This window comes from Enhydra lutris, unplaced genomic scaffold (genome assembly GCF_002288905.1).
Source record: "Enhydra lutris kenyoni isolate GAN:26980312 unplaced genomic scaffold, ASM228890v2 scaffoldscaffold21, whole genome shotgun sequence".
NCBI classification, from domain to species: domain Eukaryota; kingdom Metazoa; phylum Chordata; class Mammalia; order Carnivora; family Mustelidae; genus Enhydra; species Enhydra lutris.
Window position 1 is genome coordinate 69,386,330 of NW_019154105.1, and position 24,109 is coordinate 69,410,438.

General features: G+C 51.0%; 1 protein-coding gene across 5 annotated transcripts; it reads right to left on the reverse strand.

The window, feature by feature from the left end:
• Positions 1-32: 32 nt before the first annotated feature.
• LOC111149290 (transmembrane protein 175) lies at positions 33-24,091 on the reverse strand. Of its 5 annotated transcripts, none has more exons than XM_022506274.1 (11): positions 23,887-24,091; positions 12,259-12,419; positions 11,955-11,993; positions 9,946-10,040; positions 8,150-8,201; positions 7,779-7,814; positions 7,056-7,139; positions 6,472-6,636; positions 3,030-3,108; positions 2,770-2,949; positions 33-1,515 (listed from the first exon to the last, which is right to left on the reverse strand). In XM_022506274.1, exons 2-11 carry the CDS (start codon positions 12,409-12,411, stop codon positions 758-760), a joined length of 1,641 nt encoding a protein of 546 aa, XP_022361982.1. In that variant the 5' UTR covers positions 12,412-12,419; positions 23,887-24,091; the 3' UTR covers positions 33-757. The 5 variants fall into 5 exon arrangements, with proteins under 5 accessions (XP_022361982.1, XP_022361981.1, XP_022361983.1 ...); XM_022506273.1 differs by having other exon boundaries at positions 11,922-11,993; XM_022506277.1 differs by having other exon boundaries at positions 754-1,486; positions 2,770-2,905.
• Positions 24,092-24,109: the final 18 nt, after the last annotated feature.

Below are 24,109 nucleotides of genomic sequence, written 5' to 3' on the forward strand. Positions count from 1 at the left end.
GGAGGCCCAGAGGAAGTTTACAAAGTGTGACATTGGGGAGGAGCCAGCTTTAATCACCTGTTTGTCAACGATCAACATGCCCTTCCCAGCGCCGTCCAGCTGACCGGGTGCCTGGGCCTCCCCTACCCTGGGTCCAGACAAGCCCCAGGATCAGTCTGGGGAGGCTCCAGGGGCCCCAAAGAAAGGCCCAGGAATCCTGTTTCTCCACTCATCCTGGCTGTTTGCTGCCAGCACCATGTGACCGAGCTCTGCCCACTAGCCCCATGTCCCCCGAGCTTCTGCCAAATCCGCACAAATGTACTGTAGTGGCCATTTGTGGTGGGACATCCCTATCATGTGCCTCCAGCACACACACGTGTGTCTGCCTTGACGTCCCTGGTGGCATCACTTGTGTCCGCTTTGCAGGCCTCGGCTCTCGTTCTGGTCTGTAGTCGTCTGTCCTTTGTATTTAAGTGCGTCTGTGCGCCCAGAGGAGTGGTGTGGGCTTGCACCCAGGCCCTTGTGTACCTTGTCACTACCTGAATGTAAGCATAATTTATATCCAGGACAATACAGTGTGGCCATTGCTGTGCTGCTGCCGTGTCCTTTGTACCTGGGGACCCACGCCCCACTCAGGGCTGGCACAATGGGCTCCCAGCAAGAGCGCGAGCACCCCGGTGGTTTAGCTTCACAAAGAGCAAGAATGTGGGCCTAGGACAGAGACCGGGACACAAGCTCCTGTCGCACTGTCTGCAGAAGCAGAAATCTACCGAAGGCTCTAGAGAAGAAGGTTGAAGATACAAACCAAAAGCAGGCTGAGTGCAGGTGGGGGCAGCCAGGCCCCAGGAGCTAGCAGGCAGCAGGGAGGAGCGGGGCGTGTGCGTCCTCCTCGGCCTGGGTTGCTGGCTGAGTGAGGCCCCGCATGGCACACAGAAGGGCCAGGCCCAGGCGGACGAGGAGGCGCAGCAGCAGGAAGGCGAAGGGCACAGCGATCTGCATGAGGTGGAAGATGGCCGTGCTGAACCGGCTGAGGAAGCAGGTGGACGCGAAGGCCAGCAGGCTGGCACAGGGGTACAGCGCAAGCTTGGCAAACATGAACGCATGCTCCCGGCCCCCGAAGCGGGCCGAGGGCTGCAGCGTCTCCCCCTCGTGCAGCAGGGCCGTGGTCCAGATGGCGAACTGGAAGATGCTGGCAAGGAAGATGATGGCGCAGCTGACGCGCACGCTCTCCAGCTCGTCGTGCGGCTGTCGCGCGAAGGCTGAGGTCTGCTGGTAGGCCAGCGGGAGGCCGCCCACGAAGGCCAGTGACAGTGTGTTGAGCAGCCCCATGGACTGCGTGGCCTTGCGGATGTGCAGGAAGAGCGAGTGGTGGGCAAACCAGAGCAGGCCCACCGTGGCGAAGGAGCCGAAGTAGGCCAGGAAGTGCGGCCCGTACACGCTCAGTGCTGCCACCAGGCTCCCATGGAACTTCTCCTTCACGTCCCTGGGGTCCGGCACGTTGTCCTCGCTGAGGGCGGCCAACACACAGCATTGGTCCTGGCCCCGCCGTGGGCAGTCAGGTTGGGGCTGCGGCTCCCAGCCTGAGCCCACAGCCCCCTGGCCTCCACGGGGCTCCCATGGAGCCCTGTCCATACCCCGGCACCTGCTGGGCCACTTGGGTGGTGGTCCCCCTGATCTGGGGGCGGGGGCAGCCTCTGTGGTTCTCAGATCACTGGGCTGAGTGCTGCTGGAAGGAGCAACTCTAAGGCACATCTCAGATTCTCCCCCTTGTGGGCGGCCCCAACTGTGTGGCCCCAAGAACTGTCCTATTCCCAGGCTGGGGGGCAAGCACCCGGAGATGCCTCTACACTCACAATGGGGGGCTGCACATGTGTCTGGGGGGTGGAGCTGCAGGAGTCTGAAGGTGGGGGCTGTGGCTCTGGGGGCAGAATGGGGGCCTGTCCTCCTCTGCTCCTCGCAGCTGCTCACCAGGGAACTGGGGCTGGCTGGGCCTCACCGGTGGAAGCAAAGCCACACCATCCTGCAACCTTGGGTCAAGGCTCAGGGGTAGACACCAATGAGCACTTGGACCCCAATTTTAAAAATTCACAAATTACAGTAGGAACAAGCTATCAAGAGACTTAGGAGAACTAATACTTTAGGCCTTCAGATATAAAATGTAAAATCAAGATGGTGTAACCTATCCAACAAAATAAGAATGTTTTGAAATAGGACCAAAGGAACAAGAGGCTCTAAAAAAGAATGGAAAATAAGAAAAAAAAAGCAGATGAAACACTTAAAAATGCATTAACTGAGAACTTTGACAGAGGGAAACAGTAGATTAGATGGGGCAAAAGAGCACCCAGTGAAGGCAAAACGGAGCAGGAGGGAGGACGCAGGAGATGGGAGGTGGGAAGCCCTGGAAGGGGGAGCCCTGGGGGAGGGACCTAGGGGAGACAGGGATTGGGGGAGCTGGCAGGGGGATGAGGAGTTGGGGGGAGACTTGGGTGGGGAATGGGGGGAAGAGGGGAGGGTTGGTCTGGGGGCGAGGCCTAAAGGAGAAGAAAAGCATAGGCTGGGGAAGCCCAACCACACCCATCGACCCAGCCTGGGGAAGGGAGAAGCGACAGGAGGAGTCCTGTGTGTCCCCCACCCTTAGCACAGCAGAGCCTGAACTCTCCGGAGCTCGGTCCAGGGTGGGACTCCTCCTCAAGCGGAGGGCTAGCATCAGGAGACCTCAGCCCCTGCCTCTGTGGGGTTGGATGATGACAGACAGGCCATGGACCCCCTCCCTCAGGGCTGGGTCCTTACCAGATGTCCAGAATGAGGAGTGTGGCGACGATGGCGTAGACCCCATCACTGAAGGCCTCCACCCGCTCCTTGCTGAGAGGTTCGTGCAGGTCAAAAGTGAAGAACTCCACGCTGTGAGCTGGGGGCTCCTGGGGGCCTGTGGGTGTGCCAGGAAGGAGGAGCTGGCCAGGGGAGGAGACTCTGCAGGGACACCTGGCCGTTATGGCTGCCTGGGCCCTTCCCATGCTCACAGGCCTTGGGGAGCAGTGCCGAGCACCTACCCACAAGCCTGCCCTTGCACCAGCTGGAGACCTTGCTGACGTAGGGGAGGAAGATGACCATCGCCATCAGCAGGTACGACTGCGTGAGACACACCACACGGCAGACACCATCCGCCCCAAAGGGATGGCAGCACGAGCAACAGAAGAAAACACAAATGAATTCTATCTCATCAAGCTGGAAAACTTTTGTGCATCAGAGTACTTCCAGAAGAAGGAAAAGGTAGCTCCCAGAATGTGGGAAAGTACCAGCAGACCGCACCACTGACGAGGGTCTGGCACCTGGGGCAGGTGGAGAGCTCAGGCTCCAGAGCAAAGGCACGAACCCCCAACCCCAGGTGGGCAGAGGAGCTGAGTGGACAGCTCTCCGAAGGACCTGTGCAGTGGCCGAGCCGCAAAGAGCAGGATGCTGAGTGTCACCAGGGATCAGGGTAATGCGGGTCAGAACCACGGGTGACCCTGCATCACAGCCCACAGGACAGCTGCTCTTGGAGGAGCAGACACTGACAAGCTATGGCAAGGTCGTGGGCCGAGGGAGACCTGTGCACCGTGGTGGAGACAGGGAGGCACCCGAGTCCATGGACTGATCAACAGGTAAGCAAGCTGGGTCCTTCCCGTGAACTTCCAGTGAGAGGGTGGGTATCTGACACCTGCTACCACAGGAACAAACTGGAAAACATTTTTCTGAGAAAAGCCAGATGTAAAAGCCTCATGTTTTATGATTCCATTTAACATGAATTACCCAGAATTGGCAAAGCTCTAGAGACAGGGGGGTTCTGGGGGAGCAGGGCATGGTGGGGGGTGCAGACTGCTCAGGGGTGCTGGGTTTCTGTTGTGGCCATGGGAGCAGTCTAGAAGTAGATGGAGTGGTGGCTGTGGGCTGGGGCCCCTGGACTGGGCAGGTGGCAGTGGACGCGGGAGTATGAAGTTTACGTTGTATGTCCGCCATGTTACTCCAGGAAGGGTGCAGGGCCGGGTCGAGGTGGCCCAGCAAATCCAGTCCTGGGCCCTGGCAGCAGGAGTCCTTCAGGCCCCATACCACCCAGCCGGCAGCCCTGCAGGGAAGGCCTTTCTCCTGCCGCCCCTGCCCCATCCCATGCCTGCCCTCAATGAGGGGCTCCCACCCCCTCTGTCCTGCACACCCGGTTCTTCAAGGTCACCTGACATGGGGAGACGATGATGCACATGCTGCCATCAGGGAGACTGTGGGACACTTCAGATGCACCCTACCTCTGTCTCTAACCCGGTTTCCACACTCCAAGAGACCACATCCCACGCGGAATTCAACAGAGACCCTGCGGGCGGCTGGGAGGCAGGAGGGAGGTGCCATCCACTGCAGGATCGGGGGAGGAACGGGAGTCTGGTGGGGGTGGGGGAACATGACACAAGAGGCACTACACAGATGCTGGCAGGCAAGGCCCTGGGCCCTGCGGGTGTCCTCATCAGAGGAAGGCAGTCCATAGGGAGGACAGGATGACCTAGACCAGGGTGGTGAGAAGGGGCTGGACCTCAGAGGTGGACCCAGCAAGGCATCTGGCTGAGGGAATGCCTGTGAGGATGGAGGCCACGGGGTTGCCAAGGAGGCTCCAAGGGACCTGCCCAGGGGTCAGGAAGCTTGGACATGCTGTCTCCCAGGCGGTGGTGGGCTCCAGGCAAGGAGGTGAGGGGGTGGGTGCAAGGGGTCAGAGCCGCATTGCAGGGAAGGAGGGAGGAAGGCTGATGGACAGGTGAGTGGGGCTGGACAGAGCGCTGACTACTCTGTCACTGAGGGTCAGGGCCTGAGTGACCCCATCCTCTTGAGGCCCCTGAACCTACTGACCACTTGGGCCCTCTCAGCCCTCCCCTCCCCCAGTCTGGTGGCTCAGGTGTCCCCTCCCCCACTGCTGTCATCCCACCAGGGTGTGGTCACTGTCCAGTTCCCCATAGCCCCAGTGCCGTGGCACCTGCTATCCCCCAGGACACACCGGACAACTACCCACGCACCCAGCCTACCCTGGCCCTCTGTTCAGCTCACCCAGGCCACCCACCGCAGACCCCAGCTGTCCCTTCCATCCTCCAAGCAGTGACCCTTGGCGTTCCTCAAGCGCTGACCTTGTCTAACCGATGCCTGCTGTGGGCTACCCTGAGTGCACAGCCTGGAGAGACTGTCCCACCTGGAGCCAGGACATGTATGTGGCCTCAGACCATATGCCCCTTACTCCTGGCCCCCTTCTGGCCCTGCCCTGTGCACTGGGAGCTACCGTGCTAGAGGCCACAGCCAAGGATGCCCTGCATGACCCCAAGCACCCCTGCAACATCCCTCCCGCCAGCGCCCCTGCACCTCCAACATGTTCAGGACAGAAGAAACCAAGCAGCAGCCCGAGCCTGCCTTCCACCTGGTGTGCCATCCTACGCCTTACCCTGCTCTGCCTGCCTGGGCCTGACCTCTGATACCTCAGCCACTCAGCCCCCAGCACGCAGCTCCATCCTCGAGGAAATGATGCTCAGCCTTGCCAGCCTATCTGTTTCAAACTTGGAATCTCCTGGGATGTTTACTAGACATTTAAAACATCATCAACCATTTGTTCCCAGGTATGATGCTCTGGGCCCAACGCTTCCCTGTACTTGGTGAGGGCTCGGATCCAAGCAGGAGCCATGCCTACAGCCCCCGAAACCCACTGGGACGGCTGCTGGTTTGTACTTCTCTGCATTCCCAGATGGCAAGAGTGTTCTAGAACATTCCTATTCCATTAGCTAAGGGCTAAAAGGGCACTAGCCGACCTTGACTTCTACGACCTGGCTGACACAGCTCCAAGTTCTGGCATCCCTGCACAGAGGCAGCACAGACTGAGTCAGGGCTATCTGCAGGAGGCATCCTGACCTCTGACCTCAGCTGGGTGTTCCTGAGAGCTGGCCATTCCCCGGGCAGGGGGGGCTTCCTCCCCTCCTTCCTGCGCTCTCTCTGGGCGGCCCACACCCTCCACGTGGGTCTTTAGGACCTTTCTGCAAGTGCTCCCTACTGCGCCTCTTGCTTGCTGTGACAGCAAGGCTGCTGGGACCCCTCCACCCAGAGGCCCTCTAGTGCTGGCTGCATGGTGGCTTCACATGGACCCCTTACTCGCCCAGAGAACAAGCACAGCCCAGACTCTGGGCATCCGTCTCTCTCTCTCTTCTCGTCCTAAGGATTCGCCCACTTGGGGAAAACGTGGGTGGTCACGGCCCACTGGCTGCCCCCACTGGACGGCGTGTCTCTTCACGCAGGCCTGGCTCTGTGGCGCCTGTTTGCCTGCACAGCAGGTCCCGGTGGGGAGAGTTTCCCTCCAGCTGTGCTCCCTGGCACCCTGGATGCGAGGCCGTGTGCCGGTGATCCCCGAGACCTTTGCACGGCTGTACCCCCCCCAGCCCACCCTCCTGGGGGCATCTCCTCCATAAGACAGTCACCCCACCCCCTGCTCCCCTCACTCACCAAGGGGTAAAAGAACAAGGAGAAGCCGGCGGCCACGAAGCACAGCGCTGGGCCCCTAAGGACGATGCCCAGGATATGCTGCCTGTAGAGGGCCCTGTGGGCGGAGCTCTCTATCTGGGGGTTCAGGAGGTGGGGGAAGTGGAACGCATACACAACGATCAGCGCCTGTGGGAGAGGAAGGCTGCAGGGCATAGGCAGAGGCCTCTGGCCAGTAATCCCCAGCCACCCACATCCACGGACAGAGCCGCATGGGTGTGAGGCTCAGCACGCAATGACCTAGGGATGCAGAGGGGACAGGAGCCTCTGCTCTGCTCCCAGGGCCACATGGGGGTCCCAGAGAGTCTCGCCCCACCAGGCACCGCAGGGCTCTGACCCTCTGTAGCCAGCACAGGAAGCCCAGGCTCTAGCAATCTCTGGATCTTCTGCCGCAACATGGCAGAGGGCCCGGGCGGTCACCCTACAGCATGCCCCACAAGCATGACCCTTGCTATGGCTGACACGCCACATCCACACGTGTGGAAGACGTGTGTACCAGGATGACAAGCGTGTGTGTGTGTGGAGGAGGCAGGCTGGGGGGGTCCTACCTGCACGGCCCCGATGGTGATCACACACATACAGAACAAGAAGATGCCCAGAGGCACCTCAGGGAAGGTCACCATTAAGGAAAACTGCAGACAAAAACACAAGACAAGAAACAACCAGGTTCGGCAGGTCCCCGCCACCCCACGAGTCCCCTGCTCCCGGCCAGGTGCACACACTGGGCTCAGACCCGGAGGGTGTCCCTTGCAACCACAGCCAATTCCACAGAATGCTTCCAGCCTTTCAAGTTGAAACATCATCAAATTCATGAAGAATTCTCTGTGACACACAGCCCTGCACACCCAGACCACAGTTCTATCAGAACTGAGAGTCGGGGCAGGTGGGAAGGAGCTGCCGGGGAGGGGCCCAGGACGGCCCATGGCAGAGGGATGCAGGCCAGGCAGGAGCCGGGAGTGCCGCTGAGCACGGATGGGATGCCCCTCGTCGGGCCCTTAAGAGGCCAAGCTGGCATCTCTGCCATTGCAGGCCCCTTCTGGGGAGGCTTTCCCCTCCTTCGACCAGCCTTGGAACCCGAGGTATGCCCACCCCCAAAGCAGCGGAGACTGCTGTCAGCTCCCTTGGGGCTTTTCTCTTCTTCGTAGCACGGCACTTGGGCCCTAGACCACCCCGCCAGTCTGAGTGTTTCCGAGGCGGAGGCATCCTGGGTCTTGAGTCCTCTTGCCCAGGGGAGGGCAGGCTGGCCCCAGGGAGGAAATGCAGGTACTCACAGTGAACGGTAGGAAGGTGATGGTCATCATGCAGGCCTAGAAAGGAGGAGGAAGGGCAGGAGGGGAAGACAGGCAGGTGGCTCCAGGCCCTGCTGCCCAGGGCAACCTTTGGCAGTGCCCCACCTGCAGGCTGTCATAGTCTACCTCCTAGACTCCCAGGAAGCTCACACCCTCGCCACCCGACAAGGAGGGGAGGGGCCTCATCTTCTCAGGGGCATCCCCAGGGAGGACATGTGAGGAGCCCAGGAGTGGGTGCTGGTGGATTCCAGGCTCTGTACCCCAGAGGCACCAGAAAGGTCAAGACCCTGCTTGCCTTCCTTAGAGGACAGGCCTACAAACATAATCGTTTCTCAAGAAATGAAAGGACTCACCAGGTTGAGCAAAGCAAGCGTGTCGTCTGTTTTCCCAACAACCTGGAACAGTCTAAACCGTGTAAGAAAATGAGGAAGGCATGCTGTCAGTAAAGGGGCTCTTAACAGCATCTACACGGGGCCCAGCATTTGCTGATTAAAGTATCAGTAAAAGATGTCATTTTGGGGGGAGGGGCAGAGGGAGAGAAAGAATCTCAAGCAGTCTCCTTGTCCAGGACGGAGCGCGACGAGGGGCTCAATCTCAGGACCCTGAGACTGTGACCTGAGCCCAACTCAAGAGCTAGGTGTTTAACGGACTGAGCCCCCCAGGCGCCCCACATATGTCATCTTTAACCAAATTTGGAATACTACCTACTGTACAAACTTTGGAAGACACTGAAAATACAAACAGGAGACCCTAAGTCCCTAGAAACTGCACTGCTCCCATTCGCATGGACTCTTGTAACTTGGGGCGTGTGGTTTCCAAGAGAGCCAAGAGAGGTGGGTGTGCAGAAGCCACAGAGGGAGCTGTGGAAGGAGGGTGTGCCCTCGGGAGGCACCCCAAGGGCTCTGGGACATCCCCTGGCAACCCTGGGAGACTGGAACCCTGAGGAGGACAAGTCAAACCCCCAGGAAACTTGTTCTTCAGGTCTTGTGTCCGAAGACCATTCTTAAAAAAGGAAGTCCTTCTGGGGTTGCCATACACTAAGCACGCTGAAACACCCTATCGAACAGGGAGGTGGCTGGATATGAAGGCAGGAAGGTGAGACAGAAAACTAAACACAGGGCCAGGGACTACGAGCGACTGAGGAACTCCCCCAGCCCCTCCATGGAGACCCCTCAGGACTCTGAACCCTCTGAGGACAGGACCTTCTCCTGGGCAGGGCTCAGTGGGCCTCAGTACCCCCATCCCCACCCAGATCCAGTCAGGGGCCAAAAGGAGCTCGAGGGGGCCAGTACTCAGGGCTACATCCCCTTGGGACAGCAGCCCCACTGGCGACCCATGGCGCACAGCCGTGAGGGCCCCAGGTGGGATCTGTGCCGCTCTGGGTACTGCAGCCCCAAGTGTGGCCGTGGATGACTCAGCACACACACGAGGTGCTGCGTGGCTCTGTCCATGCCATTGGAGTGACAGGGGCTCAGGTACATCAGGTGCTGGCAGGGCCACCAGCAGTACCAGGCAGAGGGTGGCTGTGGCCCTCCTCACTCTCTACGGACAAGCGAGGTGGGAGAGAAAAGCCCTCCCCTAAGCCCTTACGGAGGGCCACTTGTCCCTGCCAGAAACGGTCCTCTTGCTGAAAATAAGTTTGTAATGTACGCGGCCAAGACACCGTCAATGCGAGCGCCCGTGTCTGAGGGGCACCCGGTTTCCCTGTGCGCCCGGCACCCCCACCTGTAAGTGTTGCTTCTGCGGGGGCAGAGAGCTGAGGGCATCAGTGCACATCCTGCCCCAACGCTCTTCTGAGAGCCTGCCTGCCCGCCACCCCGCCTGGGGCTCCGGGCTCCCCTGCAGCTCTGGTAGATCCCCAGGAACCTCTCCTCCCGGAGAGAAAGCTCTGGCTTGAGAGTGGGCCTAAGTCCCTAGAAGCCGCTCTGCTCACAACGCAGCCTCCTACTCCTTGCCCAGAGTCCCATGTGGCATGACATGCCCTCGCCCTGCCCTATCTCGAGGCCTGGCATCTGCACCCGTGAGAACGGGTGACCCTGTGTCACGGGACTGCGGGGAGGCAGAGGACTGCAGCCATGGGGTACACACACCGAGTGAGCCGCAACATGTGGACCTCAGCCTGGAAAAAGCCCCCAGCCTCGTTCCGTACCTTGTGTGTGCCGCCCAGGCCACAGTCACGATGAGAAACGTCATCAGATAAACAGCAATCCTGGTTGCCAGAAGTTTCTGTATACTTTTGTCAAACTGGTGGAACAGAAGAGCGTCACCGTCAGAAACTGCTTCGCTCCATGGCTGCTGGTGGCCCCGTCCGGGGTTCTTGGCTCAGCTTGGAGCCCAGCCCCTCCCTGAGGCTCCTCCTCAGGGCAGCCTCCCCAGCTCCCTGCCCCTTGCCCCAAAACACTGACGCCCCAAGTCCCATAGGTGTGTGTTCAGGGATCTCGTGTGCAGCTTCCCGCTGAAACGCCGGCTCCTGAGGCACAGACCCCCTCGTCCAGAGCAGGGAGCCCATTGAGCTGCCAGGCACCTGAATGTGACGGAGCTCCGAAGCCCGGTGAGGTTGTGGCGGTGCCTCCCCTAGGTGGGAAGGCACTCGGACAGACAAAGCTTGGACTTTATCAGCAAAACTCCAAGTGGATAACTGATTGCTTTACCACTTTCATTGGTTCTTTACCCGCAACCGGTGGGTGTGTCACCCAACACGCCAGTACTGCACTGAGGACTCAGAGTTTCTGAATTCCTAGATTTTCTGGGCCTTGACTAGTCTTTCCCTTCAAGTTGGGAGGAGCGCCCACTGGCTGACACCTTCCAGCACTGTCCTCTCTGAAGGCATCCCCAGATCGCTGCACAACTTTCTGGCTCAGAGCTTCTCCATGCACCCGCCAACACATACAAAATTTCACAACAAGCAACAAGTACTGCTCTCCAAACGAGTGGCCCCAGCTGCAGACAAGTGGGGCTCACTGCAAACTCCTTCCTGTGTCACCTCCTGGCATCTCCGGTCACACATCCACGCCCATCCTTTTTCTTTGTTAAAACATTTTATTTATTTTAGAGGTAGAGCATGTGTGGAATGGGGAAGGGCAGAAGAGGGAGAATCTGTAGCCAACTCCCCACTGGGTGCAGAGCCCAACGTGGGGCTCGAGCTGACCATCCGGGAGATCAGAACCTGAGCTGAAACCAAGAGTCAGACGTCCAACCAACTGAGCCCCCCAGGTGCCCCTCACCCATACCCCATTCTGACCTGGCCCAGGCCCAAGCCCTCCCCAGAGAAGATTCTGGCGCAGACACAGCTAGGCAAGCAGCAGGGCCCCAGTGGGTACCAGGCCTCCTCTGAGGAGGGTGGCTAAGAGCAGAGCAGCACCAGGCCTGCCACACTCCTGTGGCCACTCCCCGGCGACACCGGCATTGTTACCGAATTCTCTTCAAAACCCCACCAGAGGTACAGCCCTCTTGGCAGAGATGCAGAAGGCAAATTCTGAGCAGCTCCCGTGATTCCCAGTGTGTCCAGGCTGAGCATGCTCGCTGGGGCTGAAGGCCTGACGGCAGCTGTGCCAGTGGGCCCTGCAGACCCAGCCCCTCGCACCCTCACTCCTCTGGGCCCCAACTACACCCCTGTTCAGAGGGGCTGGGCGAGGCACGCTCACACAGGCATGCCCGGGGACTTTCAAGAGTCTTCTGAGGTCATGTTCAGCTTTTGAGGTGCCTAGTATCATGACTTAACTTAGAAAACAGAAATATTCTGTCAATACAAATGGAAACTCTGCTTTAGAAAAGTTTCCCACTCACTTCCATGACAAAACCCACATGTCCCTGTGCACCAAGGAGGCTCCTGCCCCGCAGCTGCAAGCTGCCCTCAGCCCCTCAACACCCACCGTGACGGACACTCTGCGGGCACCAGGAACCGGCTTCCAGACCCACAGCCGGATGGGCTTCTGCACTGTCTGTCCTCAGCCCACCCTGAAGGCTCACTTTCAGAGCACTGCCCCTATCTGCAGGCCAGGACTGCAGCCGACAAGGGTGGCCGAGAGAGCAGAAGACAACCTTGCCCCAGTGCTCCCAGCCAGGCACAGCCCGGGGGGGCCTAAAATTGGGCTCGTGGATGGAGTGAGTCTCTGGAACCCTCACCCGGGATACTGCAGACTGTGGTTCCCCAAGTACCTGTTCTGGGGAGATCTCCGTGTGGGTCACAGGCAGGATCTATGAGAGCAAAGACACAAAAAGAACGAGGGACATTTCTTGGGCTGTGCAGACCACTCCTTGGATGTCAGGGTGTGTCGGGGACTCGGGCCAGTGCTGGACTGCTCTCCCCACCCATCCAGCTGCTTGGGTGGCCAGGGGACCCTAGGACATTGCTGAGACAGGGCAGGGTCTATGCTGGGCCAAGGTCTACCAGAAGGCCTCTCGAGAGGGGGTGGCCGGGGTCCCAAGGTGAGGGGGGGGGGCGTCTGGGAGGCCCACAGACCATTACAGTGGCGATGATGGACAGGAGAGCATCACTGAAGCTGAGCATGCGGTGTGAGTGCTGGATCCCGTCAGCAGCGTCCTCGTCCCTTGCGCCCGTGGGGGCATCTCCCTGTATCCGGAGGGCTGGTTCTGGGGTCTGGGGCCCGGACATGGTGGGGCCTGGGAAGAAGCACAGGTCTGAGCAGGCCCGAGTGCTAATGAGGCCCACCCCTCCTGGCTTCAGCTGCGACAAAGGGCGGGTTGGTGCCTGAGAGCAGGACGCCCTTCCCGACCAGGCCTTAGTGGTGGCTGGGAGGACCTACTGTGGTACTGGTCCTCTCTCAGAAGGCCCCTGTACTCCCAGCCTCAAGAAGAGCACTGTCACCTGGGAGTCACGCTCAGTGCCTGCCTCTCCTCTAGAAATGGGAGAAATGAGAGAAAGCGCATAGACACAAGGTAGGCACTCCACACACTGTGTCACTAGCCTGAAACCCCTGACCCCAACACCAGACCCTGCGCTGTTAGACACTTTCATCCTAACCGTGGGATGTTCTTGCATCCAAGTACAAGGGGGGCCTCCATTTCTAGGTGCAACCTCAGGCGTGCAGACACGGAAATAGAGACCCATGGGATGTGCACTGGTGTAGTTTATTTTAACAGATGTCAAAAACGCTCTATTATTAAACACTCAATGAATTGTTAGAAAGTGCTAACAACTGAATGTTTGTGTCCCCCAAACACCTCCGCAGAAGCCCTAACCTCAGTGGGATGGCATGAGGAGAGGGACCACAGGCGGGGGTGAGGAGAGGGCAGAGAGGAGAAAGGAGAGGCCCTGAGTGAGGCCATCGCAAGAAGGTCTGCGGGCCACCACAGCGTGCTCAGACTTCAGCCTCCAGAACCGGGAGACCTAGCAGGCTGTCGCCGAAGGCTGGGCCCGTGGGGTCTTGTGAGGGCGGCCCCGCTACTGAGACAGGAATTGAAGATAAAAGAAACAGATGTGGGCATGTATAAAACTCAGAAACACAATGTCAAGAGAAATAAATCATGTTGCAAAGAAAATACACATACAATTATACCACTTATATACATGTTTAAAACACAGTGACCATCTGTCCTCCCGTGATTATACAAACGTGCACAGTAAGGATATGGGACCAAGCGAGGCCGGCACTCACCAACTTCATGATGGCAACATGATGACCTCGGCAGGGTGGGGTGGGAGCTGTGGTGGGAAGGGGACTTTAGCTTTCAGATGTATCCAGAACTTCTCACTTTGTTCACTTTTTTTTTTAAGATTTTATTTATGTATTTGACAGACAGAAATCACAAGTAGGCAGAGAGACAGGCAGAGAGAGGGGGAAGCAGACTCCCTGCTGAGCAGAGAGCCCAATGTGGGGCTCGATCCCAGGACCCCAATATCATGACCTGAGCCGAAGGCAGAGGCTTAACCCACTGAGCCACCCAGGTGCCCCTCAACTTTGTTCACTTTTTAAAGCTTACATAATGATCACTCCTCCTGGTGTTCAGGTCTATAAATGTTTGACACATGCACACAGGTGTGTAACCATGACCACAGTCACAATGTGGTTCAGAAGTCCCTGAGCACACCGTCTGTGCTCAAGCCTTCCACTACCCCAAATCCTGGCCACCATTCATGTTTTCTGTTACCATGAAGAATGTCCCATAAATGGGTTCATAACCCACGAGCGCTTCTGAGTCTGGCTTCTTTCAGTCAGCATGACACGCCCAAGAGTCACCTGTGTTTTGGGAGTAGCAATAATAAATTTTTTACTGCCATGTACTTAATTCTACTGTATGGATGGACCCCTTTGTTCATCCACTCACTACCTGGAAAACGTGGCTTGTTTCTAGTTCTTGGTGGTTTTAAATAAAGCCACTATACATATCTGCTCACAAGTATTTGTGGAAACATGTTTTTATTTCCCTTGGGTAAATACCTCAGAATGCATCTGCTGGGCAAATGCATGTTTCACTTTGCGAGAAACCGCCAAACCACTCACCCAAGGAGCTGTGCCGCTGTGTTCCTGCTGGCAGTGTCTGGAAACTACAGCTGCTCCTCATCCTCCCCAGCACTTGGTTTGATAGGATTTTTAAAGTTACCTTTTAATTGTAGCTATGCTAATAGATGTGGAGTGTATCCTGTGTAGCATTTCCCTACTGACTGGGTATTTTCATGTGCCTTTTGTCTGTGTACCTTTCGTAGCAAAGTGTCTGTTAGAATCTTTTGGTTTATTCTGGGGGGAGTTCTTTGTGTCATTATTGAGTTTTGAGATTTCTTTATATATTCTGGTTAGAAGTCCTTTGTTAGGGATGTAATTTGCAAATATTTGCTTGCAGTCTGTGGCTTGTCTTTCATTCTCTTAACAGTGGAGGAGCACAGAAGGGTTAAATTTTGATGTAGTTCAACTCAACTTTTCTCTTTTTTTAAAAGATTTTATTTATTTGTCAGAGAGAGAGAGAGCACACAAGCAGGGGGAGCAGCAAGCAGAGGAAAAGGGAGAAGCAGACTCCCCGCTGACCAGGGAGCCTGATGCAGGACTCCATCCCAGGACCCCGGGATCGTGACCTGAGCCAAAGGCAGACGCTTCACCAACTGAGCCACCCTGGAGTCCCTCAACTTTTCTTTCACAGACCATTTTTTTGGTGTCATATCTAACAAGGCTTTGCTTAACTCAAGATGACAAAGATTTCCTGTTTTCTCCTAGAAGTTTTAAAGTTTTAGGTTTTACTTTCAGTGGATGATAGATTTCTATCTATTTTGTAATTTTTATAAATTACTTAGTATTATTATATAATTTTTATATAACATGCAAGGTGTATTTGAGCTTTCTTTTTTTGTAGATGGACGTTTGATTATTCCAATACCACCTGCTGAAAGACTATCCTTTCTCCACTCAACTGCCTTTACATTTGGGTCAAAACTTGCCACATCTGTGTAGGTCTATCTTGGGAGCATCTATTCTGTCCAGTAGGTTATTACGTACCTATCCCTTTGCCGGTATCAGTCTTGATTATAGCTTCATAGTAAGTCTTGGTATCTGACAGACCAAGTCCTCCAACTTTGTTCTTTTTCAAAATTGTTCTGAGTATTCTAGTTCTTTTGCCTTTCCCTCACATGCTTCTGCTTACAGGGGCCCCTTTCCTCAGTTCTTCTAGGCAGAAAGAGGGGGGTTTCTCTTAAGGGTTTTTGCTGTCTGTGCAACTCACAGCACAGCCCCACAGTGGATACCTGGCCTATGGTCAAAGCTGTGGGAAAAAGAGATTTTAAAAAATGGAAAACACAAACATATGTGGGTCACTACTCCAAGTTTCAACTACCCTTCCCAATCTATTGGCTTTGCATTGTTTTCAGTATTTTATCCCGAGCTTTTACCTGTCATCAGCAAGAGAGAAAGGTGGCTTATGCCATGATGGCCAGCACTGAACTCTAACACTTTATTTCTCAAAAGGGAGAGACTAGGGGAAAGGGGGTGAGCAAGGAGGGTGAAAAATTTCATACCAAAAAATAAGACAAAAAGTTACATGTGTTTTTTAGGCACTGACTAATTTTGGGAAACATTATCTGCTATATATATATATTTTTTTAAGATTTTGTTTATTTATTTGTCAGAGAGAGAGAGAGAGCAAGCACAGGCAGACAGAGTGGCAGGCAGAGGCAGAGGGAGAAGCAGGCTCCCTGTATCTGCTATATTTTTTTAGATTTTTTTTTTTGTTTAAACTTTCTCAAATATTATTTTTAAATAATCAGAACATGTTAAATATAGACACAAAAATCCTCAATAAAATGTTAACAAATGGAATCCAGCAATGTATAAAAAGGGCTGTATACCATGACCAAGTGGGATTTATTCCAAGAATACAAGGTTGGTTTAAAATAAAAAATTAGTGACTGTAATATACCACACCAAAGGAACAAAAAAAACAAAACTACACAATCATCTCGACAGATGCAGAAAAAGCATCTGACAAAATCCAGTACTTCTCCATGATAAAAACATTCAACAAATTAGGAATGGAAGTCAGCTCTGTCAATCTGATAGATGGTATGCACAAAAATCTCACAGCTAACATCACACTCAGTCGTGAAAGACAGACCACCTCCCCACCCCTGCCCCAGATCAGCAACACCATTCAACACCATACTGTTAAGGTTATACCCAAAGCACTCAGGCAAGAAAATAAAATATAAGGCATATATATTGGAAAAGAAGTGAAACTATCTCTGTTTGCAGGGGGTGTGATTTTACACAAAGACAATCCTAAGGAATCCACACAAGAAAACTATTACATCTAATAAATGAGTTCACTAAGGCTGCAGGAAACGAGATCAATATAGAAAAATCAACTGCATTTGTATACACTCGCGAACACCAATCTGAGAAAAACTTCTGAAAACCATCACATTTATAAGAACATTAAAAATATTAACAAATTAACAAAGGAAGTGCAAAACATTGTTGAAAGAGATTGAAAAAGACTGATGTAAATGGAAAGACATCCAATGGAAGGACTTAATATCATTATAATGGCAATACTTCCCAAACTGACTGACAGACTGAATGCAATCTCTAGCAAAATTCCAACTGCCTTCTATGCAGAATAAGCTGACCCTAAAATTCATATGGAATTTAAGGAACCTTTGACTATTTACAGAATACCCAAAACAATCTTGAAAAAGAAGAATAAAGCTGGACAACTACCACTTCTTTATTTCAAAACTTACTATAAAGCTTTGGTAATCAAAAGTGCAGTGCCAGCACAGGCCATATGGATCAACAGAGGAGAACTGAGAATTCAGAAACAGACCACTATATTCATGGTCAACTAGTTTCTGATAAGACTGCCAAAACCACTCAACGGGGAAAGAACAGTCTTTTCCACAAATAGTGATGAGACAACTGGATATTCACATGTAAAAGAATGAATGTGGGGGTGCCTGGGTGGCTCAGTGGGTTAAAGCCTCTGCCTTTGGCTCGGGTCATGATCCCAGGGTCCTGGGATGGAGCCCTGCATCAGGCTCTCTGCTCAGCCGCGAGCCTGCTTCCCTTCCTCTCTCTCTGCCTGCCTCTCTGCCTACTTGTGATCTCTGTCTGTCAAGTAAATAATAAATAAAATCTTAAAAAAAAAAAAGAATGAATTTGGATCCTACCTCATACCATATACAGAAATTAATTAAAAATGGATCAAAGACCTAAATGTAAGAGCTAAAGCACCGGGAGGAAATCTTCATGGCCTTGCATATGGCAAAGGACTCTTAAATATGACACCAAAAGCACAAATAATAACAAAAACAGGAACTGGAGTTCATAAAAATTTGAATTTTTTTTGCCTCAAAGGACATTATTAATAAACTGAAAAAAATGATCCACAGAATGAGAGAAAATATTTGCATATCATATATGAGAAAAGTTTAGCATCCAAAATATATGAAGAGCCCTTACAGTTCAACGGTAAAAAGACAACCCAATTCAAAAATAGGCAAAGGATATGAATATACATTTCTTCGAAGAAGATGTATTATTAGCCAACACGCACATGAAAAGATGCACATCATCACTAGATTACATTAGAGAAAAGTAAATCAAAGTGATAAGATAATCATCCTCCAGGACAGCTATAATAAGAATAATGAAAAATATTGGGGCACCTGGATGGCTTAGCGGGTTAAGCCTCTGCCTTCAGCCCAGGTCTTGATCTCAGGTTCCTGGGATTGAGCCCTGCATCAGGCTTTCTGCTCAGCAGGGAGCCTGTTTCCCCCTCTCTCCCTGCCTGCCTCTCTGCCTACTAGTGATCTCTGTCGAATAAATTAAATCTTTTTTAAAAATTATAGGCTATTTTAAAATAAATTTATGTATTTTTAAAAAAATATTTATTTATTTGACCAAGAGATAGAGAGCACAAGTAGGCAGAGTGGCAGAGAGAGGGAGAGGGAGAGGGAGAAGCAGGCTCTCCACTGAGCAGGGAGCCTGATGCAGGACTCGATCCCAGGACACTGGGATCATGACCTGAGCTGAAGGCAGCCATTTAACCGACTGAGCCACCCAGGTGTCCCAATTTATGTGCTTTTAGTAGGCCCCCATACCCAATGTGGAGCTTGAACTCACAACCCGGAGATCAAGAGTCTTAGACTCTACTGACTGAGGCACCCAGGCACCCCTCATGGGCTATTTTTTAAAGCAGTTTTAGGAGGGAAACTGAGCAAAAGTAGAGTTTCCATATATCTTTTCAGCACTCCCCCTCCAATTTCCCATTAACATCTCACATTAGTGGTGCAATTGATGAGCCATACTGATAACATCATTAAGTCCATAGTTTACATTAGAGTTCTACAGGTTCTGACAAATACAAAGGTTCTGACAAATACATGACTTGTATCCACCATTACACTATCATCCAGAAATTTAACTGCCCTAAAAATCCAGTGTTCCCCCTATTTACCCCACCCTCCCCCAGAAACCCCTGGCAACCATTCATCTTTTTACCATCCCCAGAGTTTGTCCTTTTCCAGAATGTCATGTAATTGGAATCATACAGTATGTGGCCTTTTCAGACTGACTTCTTTCACTAAGTAATATACATTCAAGGTTCTTCCACGTCTTTTCATGGCTTGGCAGCTCATTTCTTTTTACTGCTAATAATCCATTTTATAGATGTACCAGTTTATCCATTCCAAGGTACTCTGAAGTACATTTTGATTAAATCCAGGTTAACTGTTTCTTTTATTGGTTGTGCTTTAGTGTCATAACAAAATATGTCACTTTTCCTAAGTTTTATGGTTTCAGGTTTCACATTTAGATTTATAATTTTTTGGTATATAATACAAGGTATGAATCAACATTTTTAAACATAAGGATATCCAATTTTTCCAGCATCATTTTTTGAAAAGACTACCTATCTTTTCAATTACTTTTATTCCTTTGTCAAAAATCAACTGAACTTGTATGTACTTGTGAGCCAATTTCTGACTATTCTGCTGCAGATTTACTTATGTACCTCTAATCAGTACCATACTACTTTGATTACTGTGGTTTTATAATTAGCACTGTGGTCAATTAGGCAAAGTAAGTCATATAACCTGCCCTTGTTCAAACTCATTTGGAGGATTCTACTTCCTCTGCAGTTCCAAATTAATTTTAGAATCAGTGTGTCCATTTTTACAAAAAGTCTGCTTGGATTTTGCCAGGAACTGCACTGGATCTATAGATCAACTTGAGAAGAATCAGTCTGACTGAATCTCCCAATTTATGAATATGGTGTATTCTCTCCATTTATAAATGTCTTTAATTTCTCCCAGCTACATTTTTTAGTTTTCAGTGTATAAATCTTGCATATCTTTTTTCAGATTTATCCCAAGCACTTAATATTTTTTGATGCTGTTGTAAATGGCATCTCCCCTTCATTTCAACTTCTACTATCTCGCTGGTTATCGAGAAATAATGGGACTTATTTTTTGCATATGGATCTCATACTCTTCAATCTTGCTCAATTCACTTATTAGTACTAGTAGGTCTTTCTGCAGATCCCATTTGTGTGTGTGTTGTGGTTTTTTGTTTTTTACATAGAGCAGTGAGTGTCAACTGAGGGTGGTAATGTCCCTTGAGGGATATTTGGCAATATCTGAAGAGATTTCTGGTTGTGACAAATGACATATGTTAATAGTATCCTGGGGATAGAGGTACAGGTACTGCTTAACATCCAACAACACACTAGACGACAATGCCACCCCTTTAGTTCAATAAGGAATTATCTGGCCCCAAATATCAATGGTACCAAGACTGGGAAAGTAATATAAAGAATTATGTCATCTTCATAAACAATTTTACTTGTTATTTTCAATCTGGGAGATTTTTTTTCTTGCCCCATTACACACTGGCTAGAATTTCTTCAACAATGATGAGCAGAAGAGGTAAGATCTGACAACTCTGGCTTGTTACTGATCCAGTTTTTTATCATTCTATATGTCAGCTATAGCCTTTTCATAAATGCCCTTATTATTTTATTTATTTTTTTAAAAATTTATTTTTTACTTGAGAGAAAGAGAGAAATGAGAGAGAGAGAGAAAGTGTGTGTGAGAGGGAAGAAGTCAGAGGGAGAAACAGACTCCCCACTGAGCAGGGAGCCCAATGTGGAACTCGATTCCGAGACTCCAGGATCATGACCTGAGCCAAAGACAGTTGCCCAACCAACTGAGCCCCCAGGCGCCCCAAATTATTTTATTTACTTTTAGAGGGAGAGAGAGAGAATGAGCATGCACATGGCAGGGAGGGGCAAAGGGAGAGGGAGAGAATCTCAAGCAGGCTCCATGCTCAGTGCAGAGCCAGATATGGCCCGACTTTATGACCCTGAGATCATAAACCTGAATCTGAGATCACCCTGAACTGAAATCAAGAGTTGGATAACTGAGCCCCCAGGAGTGCCATAAATGCCCTTAATATGCTGGTGAAGCTTCATTTCATTCCCAGTTTGTTGGCAGTTATTTTTATTTTTTTTTAATTAGGAATGGATGTTGGGTCTCATCATGTTTTTTCTGTCTAGTAAGATGATCCATTTGGTTTTCTTTTTCACTCTGTTAATAGTGTAAATTACAATGACCAATCTTCAAATGCAAAGCCAACTTTGGATTCCTGGGATAAACCTCATTTTGTCATATTGTACTGTCCTTTCTGTGGTGTTGGATTTAACTTGCTAAAACATGTTTTAAAAAATTTTTTTGTATCTATGTCCACGAGAGATATTAGTCTTTTTCTCTTCTTGTAATGTCTTTGTCAAATTTCAGTGTCAGAATTGTGTTGTCCTTATAGAATGGGCTGTGTTGGTTAATACCTCCTTCCTTCAATTTTCAGTTTATGCAGAATTAAAATATTTCTAGTTTTTAACTATAAATTCAATGCTTTAAGAGATATGAAGCTATTCAAGTTATCTATTGTTTTTTCCTTGAGTGACAGAGCCATGGTAGTGTCTTCCAAGGAATTTGTTCCTTTAGTCTAAGCTGCTGAATTTGTTGGCATAAAATGTTCATGTTCTCTGATTATCCTTTTAGCACTGACATCATCACTCTTATTCATGATGTTATTAATTTGTCTTTCTTTTTTTTTTCTCCTGGTTCAATATGGCCAGGGATTTCTGTATTTTACTGGTCTTCTCAAAGAATCAGCTTTTGTTGTCACAGATTTTGTTTTTGTTTTCTATTTCATTGGTTTCCACTCTGACACTTATTATTTCCCTTTTTGTACTCACTTTGGGTTTCATCTGCTCTTGTTTTTCTTGTTTCTTAAGATGAATGACTGAAATTACTGGTTTGAAACTATCTTCTAGTATTGTTTTGGCTACATTCCACAAATTTTAAAATGTTCCATGTTTATTTTCATTCACTTCAAAATTTAATTTTCCTTCTGACTTCTCCTTTGGCCCATTGGTAATTTACAAGTGAGTCATTCAGTTTCCAAGTATTTAAATTTTCCAGATACCTATCACTGATTTTTAACTTAATTGCATTGTGGTCAGAGAACATATATTTGTTTCATAGCCCAGAATATGATCCATCTTGGTAAATGTTCTTTACATACTTGAAAACGTGTATTTTGCTGGTATTGGGTAAAGTGTTCCATAAATGTCCACTAGGTCAAGCTGGTTGATGGTATCATTCAATTAGATCCTTGGTGAACTTCTCCGTGCTTGTTCTATCATATACTGTGAAAGGGTTATTGAAATCTCCAACTACAATCTACAACACCCATTTATAATTGGGTTTTGATTTTTAAAAAATCTGGTTTTGCTTCATGTATTTTAAAGCTTTATTATTAGGTGCAAAACTAGAATTGTTACAACTTTTGATGAATGTACTGTTTCATCCTTAGGAAATGACCCTCTTAATTTCTGGCAATATTCTTTGCTGTGGAATCTACAGAGGAAGAGGCTTTCAGATGAAGACCGTAAATTCAGTTTTAAACATGTATACAAATGAGATGTCTAACAGAGGTCTAAGAGTTTGGAAGAGAAGTGTGGTGTGGAGATTGAGCTAACATGGTCTCTGCCGTGCCAGGATATAAATATTTATGAAATAAAAACGTGAGTAAACTCTGGTCTCTAAAGTAATTACACTATTTAAAACTCTTTCTACCTGATCTTAGGTCATACGAGGATAAACTCATGGCCTCCAAATTCAAAGGAACCTGCAAACTCTACCATGCTTTCTACTGAATTATGCATTAAGTTTTTTACATCAGCTATTTTGTATCTTTTCCACACTGCTTAAACCTTAGCTTTCTTACCCCCCTTCTTGTTTTCAGTAGATGTTTTGTTTCACTCATTCATAGTGAAAATAGAAGGTTTTAGAGAATTCCTTCCCTTTCATTCCAATAAACACACAAGGTTACCTGCAACTGCAACCTATCTTCCCTCCCTCCCTTTGGTATGAAAAGTGTTTGCTTTGCGCCCAAAGTGAATGTTACTCTCACTATGCTCTGGATGTCATTCCCCTCCTATCTTCCGGGGACTTTTAGTCACTGTTCCTCTTTCTGCTGTAACCACAAACTTTCTCTCTGCACGGACTCCCTCCCATCAGCTTCAAGCTGCTCAAAAACTTCCTATCTTGAAGTATCTCAACCCCACACCACCCTTCTAGCTCCCACACTTCCTTCTCCATAGCCAAACCTCTCGAGTCACTGCCAACTCTTCATTTCTTTATGCTTCTTCTCCCCTAACCACTCCAATGAGACTAGTCTTGAACGGTCACAAGACAATCTCCTTGTTGCTAAACCCAAGGTACATCTTTTCTTTCTTCCTCTACTTCACTCTTACAGAGCTTCTTGCCTCTGGGAGTGGGGAGCATCGCTCCCTGGCTAGGGCCACGATGCTCCCTTGGTTTTCTCCCTGTGTCCCTAGGCCGCTCCTTCTCCACACGCTTGTCTAACACCATTTAGAATGTTCTAACAGCCTTCTGTCTGTTTCTGTCTTTTCTCTTCAGCTTGAGACAGTCAGCTGCCGTGCACATGCTGAGGACGTCAAAGACCAATCTGTAGCTTGGCCTCTTTCCTGAGCCCCTATCCTCACCGACCCCAGATGAGGGCACTGCTTGGAGACACCACGACCCGGGGAGCATCCAGCGGCCGCGCTTGCTGGCGCCGGCCGAGTCGGGACACTGCTAAGCACGCTTTCTTGCCCCCGAAAAAGGCAGCGGGGTGGGGGCAGGGGCATTGTGCCTTAACTCCGAGGTACCCGTGAAAGGCCGTCCTAAACTAGCACGGTGCGAACGAGGCTACTGTTACCGTAAGGACAGTAACACACGTTTGTCCAAAAGCTCTTTAATAACGTGAAATTCCAGGCGAACTAGGGCGCTGGTTGGGGCTTTCAGACCCGGTTTCAGTCTGAGGACGAATCCGGGGGATGCTGGCGCGAACCAGGCTGACCGCGTCGCTGCGCAGAGGGGGACCCGCATCTCGCTGAGGCGCACCTGCCGGGCAGCGGGGACGCCCGTGATTCTGGGGCCGATGCGGCCAGTCTGACTTTTCTACACAAGCTGGAAACCTGGGGTTCCTTTAACTTAACTTAAGCTTTTCAGGCCTTTGGTAGGAACCAACTCGCCAGGAGCACAAGCCCTTCCCGCGGCGCGCCCGGCGCTACCGACCTTACTCAACAAGTCGCGGGGATGTCCCTGGCTGGGCGGCCGCACGGCACGCTCCTCCAGAGCGGCTCCCCGCGCCGCTCCCGCAGGTCCGAGCACCCTGACAAGTGGCCTCCGCAGACACGGCCGCGCGGGGAGCGGCTAGACGCTGGGCCCGAAGCCCCACCGCTTGCCCAGACGTCCACGCTCGGACCCGCGGGGCACCAGCAGCTCGGCGGCCGGAAGC

Coding starts and splice junctions, on each gene's coding strand:
- LOC111149290 (XM_022506273.1), bottom strand. CDS start 12,411: ATGTCCGGGCCCCAGACCCCAGAACCAGCCCTCCGGATACAGGGAGAT. Junction 7,140..7,778: donor TCACCTTCCTACCGTTCACT/GTGAGTACCTGC, acceptor TTTTGTCTGCAG/TTTTCCTTAATGGTGACCTT. Junction 6,637..7,055: donor TCACCATCGGGGCCGTGCAG/GTAGGACCCCCC, acceptor CCTCTCCCACAG/GCGCTGATCGTTGTGTATGC.